The 10548-nt window shown below is 35.2% G+C and overlaps 3 protein-coding genes across 3 annotated transcripts in view; 1 reads left to right on the top strand and 2 right to left on the bottom strand.

Moving 5' to 3' along the window:
- Positions 1–10548, top strand: part of LOC127647672 (interferon alpha-13-like) — a 69911-nt gene that overhangs the window by 3113 nt on the left and 56250 nt on the right. The window lies entirely within an intron of this gene.
- LOC127647172 (interferon alpha-13-like) lies at positions 1159–2067 on the bottom strand. The gene is made up of 5 exons (XM_052131273.1): positions 1942–2067; positions 1781–1867; positions 1536–1682; positions 1336–1431; positions 1159–1251 (listed from the first exon to the last, which is right to left on the bottom strand). Exons 1-5 carry the CDS (start codon positions 2065–2067, stop codon positions 1159–1161), a joined length of 549 nt encoding a protein of 182 aa, XP_051987233.1.
- Positions 9072–9721, bottom strand: LOC127648149 (interferon alpha-13-like; the record flags this gene model as incomplete). The annotated part of the gene is made up of 4 exons (XM_052132742.1): positions 9072–9164; positions 9255–9350; positions 9455–9601; positions 9698–9721. Coding segments are annotated over 4 exons (360 nt in total), but the record flags the coding sequence as incomplete, so codon positions are not given.

Genomic DNA, 10548 nt, shown 5'->3' with positions numbered 1-10548 from the left:
TTGATCACCACAAAAATATATTTCGACTTTTCTTTGAAAAATCTTACAGTGAGGAAGTAAACAGATCCAGTCATTAAACATTAAAAGACTGTTTCATGAACATAGCCACAACACATAAACAATATGCTCTTTAACTTTATTCCAGTGTGATAAAATCAACCTTTCTGTGTAAAAGTATGTCCAATTTTAAAACTTCGTTGCCAAGACGAGGTAACATTTTAAACCCTAAAAAATCCATAAAAACAATTAAAATAATTAAACTACTTTAGCTCAAAGGATACACAATTTTCAACAGAAGTAGAAAACTAATGCAAGTGCTTTTTTAAAAACTATAAGTTTCAACTTTCTGCATTTAAACCCTCCAAACATTGGCCTCATTCACTTCCATTGTAAGTGCCTCACTGTAACCTCGACTGTTGGAGGGACGAGTCCAAACTATGTGGTAATCAACATTATGCAGCAAATGCTGTCAACAAAATCTTGTATTGAACCTGGAATATTCCTTTAAAGTTTTGGATATCGATTTTGGAACAAACCCATTGACCTTGTTTACATCTCGACTATTCGTTTGGTAAGATCCGATCACAAGACTATAAACTAATTAACTGAATCTAAAATAAAATCTTATTATTTTATACCCATCAAGTAGGCTTATATCATATTATATGATTTTATCTCGTTTTATCTCGTTATTTCGTTATTTCTCTTCATTTTTATCGATTTCGTTTGGACGCTTTCCATTTATCGAATAATTTCTAATTTCGCCAAGAGTCAAATGTAGCAAAAATCAGGATTAGTCAAAAAAAAATACAAGAGTTCAATACAATACAAGAAGTCACTTTATTTGAAATGTTTTTATTAAAAAAAGTCAATAAATATAAAAAGTAAAAAACACAACAAGCTAAAAGCACTGTTGAATGTTTCTGACTGGGAACTGTCCAGTGCTGAATGGACTTGAAAATGGTGATGAAACATTGTGACGCAATTCGAAAGTGAAATAGACACGGATTTTTCCGTTACAGCAAACAGACTTTGACGCGAAATACTCTGTCCCAGCTAGGCTAAATAAATACATATATTAATTAATAAATAAATAAGATATAGAATAAAAAATAAATAAATAAATAAAATTACATGAATAAAAAGTGTTCTGTGTGCTCATAACATGATGTCGGAGTTTTGCGTCAATATGAACTTGAGAGTGTGGAGAATCTCCTTCCTCATGATTTCCCATGCGCAGTAACTAAAACCCTGCACAGAAATGAACGACATTCAGCATAAGAATGTTTATAATAAAACACCAACAGACTAAAGTTATATTGGTTGGGGATTCACCTTTTCTTTCACAACTGTGGATATGATATCGAAGTAAGCTTTGAGTGCATCATCTCTGCTTGTGAAATCCTGTGTCCCTTCAGACTTATTCATCACCTGTGTTGACAAACACACAGTACCAAAAAAAAATAATGCTGATTGGCACAAGGGCAATTAGACGTTTTAAACAATCAGATGTGAGGAGTTTAGACAACACTTACGCATTTGCTGTCTTCAATCTGGCGGTATATGATGTTTAGAAAGTCATCCAGCTTTTGCGCATTCCACTGGTCAGGAACACCATCATTCTCAAACAGGGTGCCAATATTCTGGAGTGTCTGGTAAATGGCTTTTTCGACACCAGTAACCTTAATCAAAAACAGTAAATGTTGCATTACATTTGTTTAGTTTAATATTGATCACGGAATATTTGTGATTAAAAACCTTTCGTGCAAAAATGTTTTACCTGCTGTGTATTGTTGGACTGGAACACATATTGGGGAAAAGGAATGGAAACATGGTCCTTCAGGCATTGCAAAGGAAAAAGACCCCCCTAAAGCAAAATATAAATTCGTAAGGTGGAATTATATTTATTGAATAAATATATAGCAATGTTTCCTCACGTACCATCGTTTCTATAAGTGTGTATGACGTCTTCATCAAGTGCTTGTTGAGGATGCAGTTTGTTGGCAATGACCAAACCTGCGCAAAGCAGACAATGGTGCACAGCCAGGCCATAAGATGGTGATCCATTTTGACAGATGCCTATATAAAGAGGCAAAGACCTTACTAGTTAAACTGATCTGTCGGATAAAGTTCAAACACAATTATAGGATATAATACCAAGTCATTAATAATCAGAAATTGATTGCTCACCTCAATGAATTGTCGGGTTTGCTTCACAAGTCGTGCTTTTCGTTATGTGAAAGGCTCATAGTAGGACTACAGTTTATATACAACATTGCACTGATAAAAAAGCGAAAGGGGTGATTTCATACTTATTCACAACATCCGAATGGAAATGCCGGGACGATGGAAGACTTTGCGTTTTCGAGGCGTCTTAAACTCCTATTTGATACTTTCATTCATGTGAATTCACAATGAAGACTTATTTCCTCTTGATTCATATTAAGTTGATTTTCATTAGATTTTTAATAATATGAAAATATGTATATAGTATCCAAGAGCCCAATGTATAAACGAAAACACAGACAACAGAATAAGCAAATTCATCAGTAAATGTGAATACATTATATAGTGGCCCTAAGGCCGGGGTGAGAGGGGGCACGCAACAGTCGACCAAAAGAAACCATACAAATGACCGCAGGCCCGAGGGGTGATGAAAAACCACCAAGGTCCCTCAAGGAGGGGGCTTGACAGTTTCTGTGCACTGGGGCCCGCAAGATACAAGTTACCCCACTAGTTATGTTTATATTTTACAATGTCGATACTTTAATTTGACCAAAAATATATCAAGCATGAATTGTTTTCATTTAGGCTGCACATATCCAAGGTGAGTAATAAAATTGCCATTTCAATCATCAGAAGATTATTATAATTGACCTATACATTATACAATCTTCCAAGACAGGGAGAGCATTACTGATTTGATCTTGGAGTGAACCTAATCTATCTTTATATGAAGTCAAGTGTAACTGTGTTCTGAGTTTATTATGGTATGTAGTTTACTATTTGTAGCACATGGTTGGTACCAAATGTCTGTGTGTTTTTGACAACGACAGACCATTTTTCTTGTATTCCAGGTCATGAGCCTACAATCTCAAACCAGATTACAACCAAAAAAGCTTGCAGACTATTTAAAACCTGCCACCATACTTTATCAACATGTTTATTTTGTTATTTTGACTCAATTAAACTGCTTTTGATATGAGCATTTGTCTTAAGTTAGGTACCGTTAAGGTCACATAGACCATGGTGTACGGCTGGTTAATATTTTTTTTAAAGAAACAGTTTCAAATGCTATCTAAACTGTGTTTTAAAATTTTAGTTTTGAAAGCTGAGCTGAGAAAAGACTGTGTGTCAAGTAGGCACCTTGTGCAATGTGTACATTCGTTGATACCAGATCTTCATTTCATCCCAACATAAAGCAGCTAACAAAGCTGAAATACCATGTCACCTTAAAGCAAGTCTGTATAGCTTGAATTCATGAAGCCCCAGATCAAAATTTTTCTGGGATGCCCACCCCTATAGAAGGCCACCTTTTCACTGCACAAGACAAACGACGTCCGATAGACTGGAAATTTTTTATCCGTTTTGAGTTTTGGATGCGTTAAAAACCTGAACTTCAGCGACTACACCATATGTGACACTGCGACCGGATGTGATTCATTTCAATCAAATCTGTCTGAATGCGCAAGATGAGAATTATTAATACTTTTTTAACATTATCTTAAACACTTGAAAGTGTAAAAATGCATGGATATTGATAAAGAAGTAATACATTAGCAATTTACTATTTATATTTCATCATTTTTAATTTTGTCTCCATATGTTCCCTTCAAAATTATTGGCGGTCATTTGTCCTACATGCATATCTATTTATTATTTGTATTCATCTCCGCGAGTATCACCGTTTAGTGCAAGTGATGCACCTCACAGGGGAACATATACACTCACCGGCCACTTTATCAGGTACACCTGTTCATCTACTTATTCATGTGATTATCTAATCAGCCAATTGTGTGGCAGCAGTGTAATGTATAAAATCATGCACATAAGGTCATCAGAATGGGGAAAAATGTGATCTCAGGGATTTAGACCGTGGCATGATTTTTGGTGCCAGGCCAGACACACAAGGGTCTCTAGATTGTGTAGAGAATGGTGCAAAAAAACAAAACAAACAACAACAACAACAACCAATGAGCAGCAGTTATGTGGACGAAAACACCTTGTTGATGAAAGAGGTCAACGGAGAATGGCCAGACTGGTTCGAGCTGACAGAAAGGATACATTAACTAAGATAACCCCTCTGTTCAATTGTACTAACCAGAATAGCATCTCAGAATGCACAACATGCTGAACATTGAAACGGATGGGCTACAACAGCAGAAGACTAAGTTTAGTTCCACTCCTGTCAGCCAAGAACAGAAAGCTGAGGCTGCAGTGGGCCTACCATTTGTGTACCTCAGCAGAAATCAAGATTTGTCAGACCAGGCAATGTTCTTAGCTGAAAGCAGTGGTACACAGAGGGGTATTCTGTTGCTGTAGTCCATCCACCTCAATGTTCGACGTGTTGTACATTCAGAAATGCATTTCTGCATAGCACTGTTGTCACGCATGTTTATTTGGGTTACTGTCACCTTCCTGTCATCTTGGACCAGTCTAGCCATTCAGTCATTAACAATGCATTTTCGCCCACAGATCTGCTGCTCAATGGATGTTTTTTGTTTTTCGCACCATTCTCTTTACAAACTTGAGACTGTTGTGCATGATATTCACAGGAGATCAGCAGTTTCAGAAATACTACAGAAATTCAACTGTAAGACATCAGTATAGGAGACAATGAAAAGGCGTCTTAAGAATGATTATTCACTGGGGTTCATAAGTTTTGCCCTAGGTTGTGTGTATGTGTCATGGTCCTGTCATTCTGTTAGTCTGGTTTAAACTGACAGTACCGAGGCATTATGAGCAGTTTGGGTTTGGGGTCATTATCACTGCAAAACATGACAGTATGTGCATAAATGTTTTAGTCTTTATGCATGAACATTGTGGTTATTTTCTCTTTTTTTCCATGCAATAAGACCATGTCGGTAAAACACAGATCGTTATCCATGGTTTGTTTCTGGTGAAATACAATGACTGCCATATTTTAAGCACGTTGGTATAGTGGAGAGACCCCACTGGCATCTTACATTGGAAAGTGAAAATTAGAGGGAACTGAAAGGGTGTGCATATAAATGATTATGAAATAAATGAAAATCACATGATCATCTCTCCCTCAAGTTAAAAATAGCACACTATCAGTTATTTAAGAGGAATTAAGCACTTTCGGTTGGTTTGCCCAGTAGAAAATGTCCTACAAAGGAAAGCGCAGACACAATCGCACATTCAGACACCTCTAAAGTGATGAAATAATCATTAGGATCGCTTTATGAATCATACACCATTTACAAGGTTGAGCTAATTCACTGCTTTCACAAGCCAATGCTAAGCCTAAATTATCAGACATTTTAAATAACATCAGAATAACTTTAATTAAAAGGTCATTAACAATCATTAGAACGCTTAATAGGAAATCCATGAATCCAATATGAATTAGATTTTTTAAAGGAACTGTCATTTTAATTAGGAAAATATGTTAAATCATTGTTTGTCATTTCAGTCAAATAAAAGTGAATGCTGGAGTTGTAGAAACATATACAGGAACACATGCTCACACTGAGATTCACTAGACATGTCATGCCCACCATATGCAAATCAAACGGACTTCTTTCATATATTCAAATAAATAGAATTGAAAGTTCCCTTACAGCATCAAACACTGCCACCAGGTGGCCGTTAAGATAACAAGTAAGATGTTACTGATTTTTTCATCACAAGGACATTAGGTAACCTGAAACTATAAACAAGATAAAAAAAATAATGGCAATGGCAAATATTTTAAAAGATTATCTCTAGCATTTGAGTGGAAAAACTCAAAAATCTTGATCTGATGTTAACATACCAGACACAGGTTTGATCAGTGAATTTCTATGACTTCACCAGAATTTTGTGAGTTCTGCTAAGACTTTTTTGTTTTTTGAAGATATTTCAGTCACACAGATGAATCTACGTGCAATGAAATAATATAGAGCTGAGCACAGAAAATAATAATATTTGACAAAGACTTTACCAACACTTTCAAAGGCCCAGAAATCGCTATTTTAAATATATTATTCTAATGATCATAAACAGACCCAACACATTAAAAAAGGAAAGACAGAGGGACACAGTGCTAAGATATATACCTACAAAATGTTTTAATTTACACACAATAAAAGTCAACATAAAACAAAATTGATTTTAATGAACCAAATACATAACCAAACTAACTAAACCTATATCTATCCTAAAGTCTTCTATGAGAATACAAAGTAATTTGCCTAATAAAGAGGCTGAAAATAACTACATGTTCGATTTACTCATTTATAAAGTTATTTATTGTGGATTCCCTGAATTATGAATTTATGTCACTGCACAATCTTTCCGATGGAGGTGGTGGAAGAGGTTTCCCCAACGTATCAGCCACATAAAAGAGTGTTGCGGTAAAAAAAGAGAAGAGGGATGTAAGATGAGTGACGTTGATATAACCACAGAGTATACTTCTATGGGCAATACCCAAAAATGTGTGTATTTGTGATAATCACAGATCATTTCTCTTGAACTCAAAGTCTCAAAATTCTAGTTTTTAGTTGGTTTTGTTCTCGGTCTGTGGTATTGAACCAGAGCACAGTCACTAAAGCTCTTAAAATCACTTCAAAATGCCATCATACTATATTCAATATTTTGACAAATATGGAGTTCAACCAGGTCTTCTGCAAAGTCATTAGTTAGTTAATAGGATGTTGGAATATATTATTTTTTTAAGTGAGAGCATAGTAACATCATGTATCACTTCTGTCATCAACCTGCAATGGCTGTCGTCACTGAACTGTCTACAAAGGCAATTTACTTTACACAGGAAAAAATAAACTATTGAATGGGAGCTCTCAACGGATTCAATTGTGGGGGGGACTTCACATCATTTTTTGTGTTCAGTTATTTGGAAAATATTGGCTCCTTTGTGGTTGTAGAAAGCTGGTCTTGAGTGGGCGTTAAGTTTGATTAATCTTGTACAAGATGTTATTTAACGGCAATAATTCAAATTTTTAACTGTTTACCCATCCATAATCTTTAATCTTATGAAAAAAATTAAAGTATACAATTTTGATTTGTCCTGTTGTTCTAGGCAGTAAATCACTGTTTTATGCTTGTGTGCTGTGTTTTTCTTTGAACTTTGACCTTATATAAGGTCTAAAGTTTATACCTGTGCTTTGCAAAACATGTTTCATCATCAGAATCAGACTGAGCTTTATTGCCTAGTGTGATATATATATATAGTTTGTACAAATACAAATCTGTTACACAGATGCAAGATAATGTGATGCAGAAGAGGTAGGATATGTTAAATAATAGAATTGACTAGGCTGTTTCTTACAAGTAATAGTTTTTTAAATTGTTCATGAGATGGATAGTCTGAGAGAAAAAGCTGTTCTTGTGCCTGACGGTTCTGGTGCTCAGTGCTCTGTAGCGTCGGCCAGAAGGCAACAGTTTCCTAGCACAATTTATCAAGTTATTTAGCACAATAAAAACAACAAAAGTTGACCACTGTGCTGTAAAACCATAATAAAATAAATATCACAAAAGTAAATCACATAAATACATAAACACAGCTATGCTGTACAAACCGCAACGCAAGATAAAGAGGTACATAAGGACAATCGTAAGCTTAAGAAAGAAGAAAAGTTTTTAAATGAATGAAATGTTTCGGGTTCAACACAAGTTAAACTCAATCGATCGCGTTCGTGGCATAATGTTGATCACCACAAAAATATATTTCGACTTTTCTTTGAAAAATCTTACAGTGAGGAAGTAAACAGATCCAGTCATTAAACATTAAAAGACTGTTTCATGAACATAGCCACAAGACATAAACAATATGCTCATTAACTTTATTCCAGTGTGATAAAATCAACCTTTTTGTGTAAAAGTATGTCCAATTTTAAAACTTCGTTGCCAAGACGAGGTAACATTTTAAACCCTAAAAAATCCATAAAAACGATTAAAATGATTAAACTACTTTAGCTCAAATGATACACAAGTTTCAACAGAAGTAGAAAACTAATGCAAGTGCTTTTTTAAAAACGATAAGTTTCATCTTTCTGCATTTAAACCCTCCAAACATTGGCCTCATTCACTTCCATTGTAAGTGCTTCACTGTAACATCGACTGTTGGAGGGACGAGTCCAAACTATGTGGAAATCAACATTATGCAGCAAATGCTGTCAACAAAAACTTGTATTAAACCCGGAATATTCCTTTAAAGTTTTGGATATCGGTTTTGGAACAAACCCATTGACCTTGTTTACATCTCGATTATTCGTTTGGTAAGATCCGATCACAAGACTATTAACTAATTAACTGAATCTAAAATAAAATCTTATTATTTTATATCCACCAAGTAGGCTTATATCATATTATATGATTTTATCTCGTTTTATCTCGTTATTTCGTTATTTCTCTTCATTTTTATCGATTTCGTTTGGACGCTTTCCATATAACTAATAATTTCTAATTTCACCAAGAGTCAAATGTAGCAAAAATCAGGATTAGTCAAAAAAATACAAGAGTTCAATACAATACAAGAAGTCACTTTATTTGAAATGTTTTTATTAAAAAAAGTCAATAAATATAAAAAGTAAAAAACACAACAAGCTAAAAGCACTGTTGAATGTTTCTGACTGGGAACTGTCCAGTGCTGAATGGACTTGAAAATGGTGATGAAACATTGTGACGCAATTCGAAAGTGAAATAGACACGGATTTTTCCGTTACAGCAAACAGACTTTGACGCGAAATACTCTGTCCCAGCTAGGCTAAATAAATACATACATTTCATTAATAAATCAATTAATGAATACATTCATAAATAAATACATAATTAAATGAATAACTAAAATAAATAAATAAAATTACATGAATAAAAAGTGTTCTGTGTGCTCATAACATGATGTCGGAGTTTTGCGTCAATATGAACTTGAGAGTGTGGAGAATCTCCTTCCTCATGATTTCCCATGCGCAGTAACTAAAACCCTACACAGAAATGAACGACATTCAGCATAAGAATGTTTATAATAAAACACCAACAGATTAAAGTTATATTGGTTGGGGATTCAAGCGTACCTTTTCTTTCACATCTGTGGATATGATATCGAAGTAAGCTTTGAGTGCATCATCTCTGCTTGTGAAATCCTGTGTCGCTTCAGACTTATTCATCACCTATGTTGGCAAACACACAGTAACAAAAAATAATTATGCTGACTGGCACAAGGGCAATTAGACGTTTTAAACAATCAGATGTGAGGAGTTTAGGCAACACTTACGCATTTGCTGTCTTCAATCTGGCGGTATATGATGTTTAGAAAGTCATCCAGCTTTTGCGCATTCCACTGGTCAGGAACACCATCATTCTCAAACAGGGTGCCAATATTCTGGAGTGTCTGGTAAATGGCTTTTTCGACACCAGTAACCTTAATCAAAAACAGTAAGAGTTGCATTACAGATGTTTAGTTTTATATTGATCACGGAATATTTGTGATCAAAAACCTTTCGTGCAAAAATGTTACCTGCTGTGTATTGTTGGACTGGAATGCGAGTTACAATATGAGGTTTTGTTGTGGGTTGTTGCAATACATCAAATGGATATTTCGATTTCCCATTTTCTGACTCAAAGTCATTTTTTTTTATTTTGTTTGCATGAACATTAAACGTTCATTCATTGAAATACAAGGGGATTGCCAAACAACCAATTTCGGGTTTAGAGTGAAACGTGAAAATACCAGTCGCGCACGTTTCCTGTGCCATGATGACACATTGAGGTCCTTTAGTTCCCTGCTGAAGATGAAGAGTTCATATTGCAAAAAATACTATAACTATGAATCACAGAAAAGGGACCCATAGGTCGAGTCGAGGTCAAAACGTTCAAAAAAATTAAAGAAAATAACGCAATTCCACACAATTAACTCTTTACCATAGAGTCGAAATTCCTATTCAATGGCGCTTTATAATTTGGGTACCAGACCCAAAGCTTTCCTTGTGCTGTGTCTTGTACGGTGTCTTAGGGCAAATTATGTTGCCGATGTTCTAACTAATTCTAAATGCACCAATGAACCTTTGTTCAAAGATACCTAATAACGAGTATCACCAAAGTGTTTATTTAGTGCTGTGTTAAATTTGAATTGTTGGCAGAAAGGGTATTCTAAGACAAGACCAGTGTCTCTATTAAGATCAAGGACAGATTTTAGGTTCTTAGCAGGGCGGCAGGACCCATCACTGTAAAAAATTTAAAGATAGGCCTACTCAAGGCACCATTCAGGATTCCTCAACTGCCACACCGGCAGAGCCCTCTGGAGATCCTCCAGACACCCATTAAAAGAGCCTCAAATACCATTTCCGTACTCAATGAACTTCAAGACAT

This window comes from Xyrauchen texanus, chromosome 8, assembly GCF_025860055.1.
Source record: "Xyrauchen texanus isolate HMW12.3.18 chromosome 8, RBS_HiC_50CHRs, whole genome shotgun sequence".
In the NCBI taxonomy this organism is placed as follows: Eukaryota; Metazoa; Chordata; class Actinopteri; order Cypriniformes; family Catostomidae; genus Xyrauchen; species Xyrauchen texanus.
The sequence above is the reverse complement of the archived record's forward strand: the minus strand, read 5'-3'. Positions and strand labels throughout refer to the sequence as shown.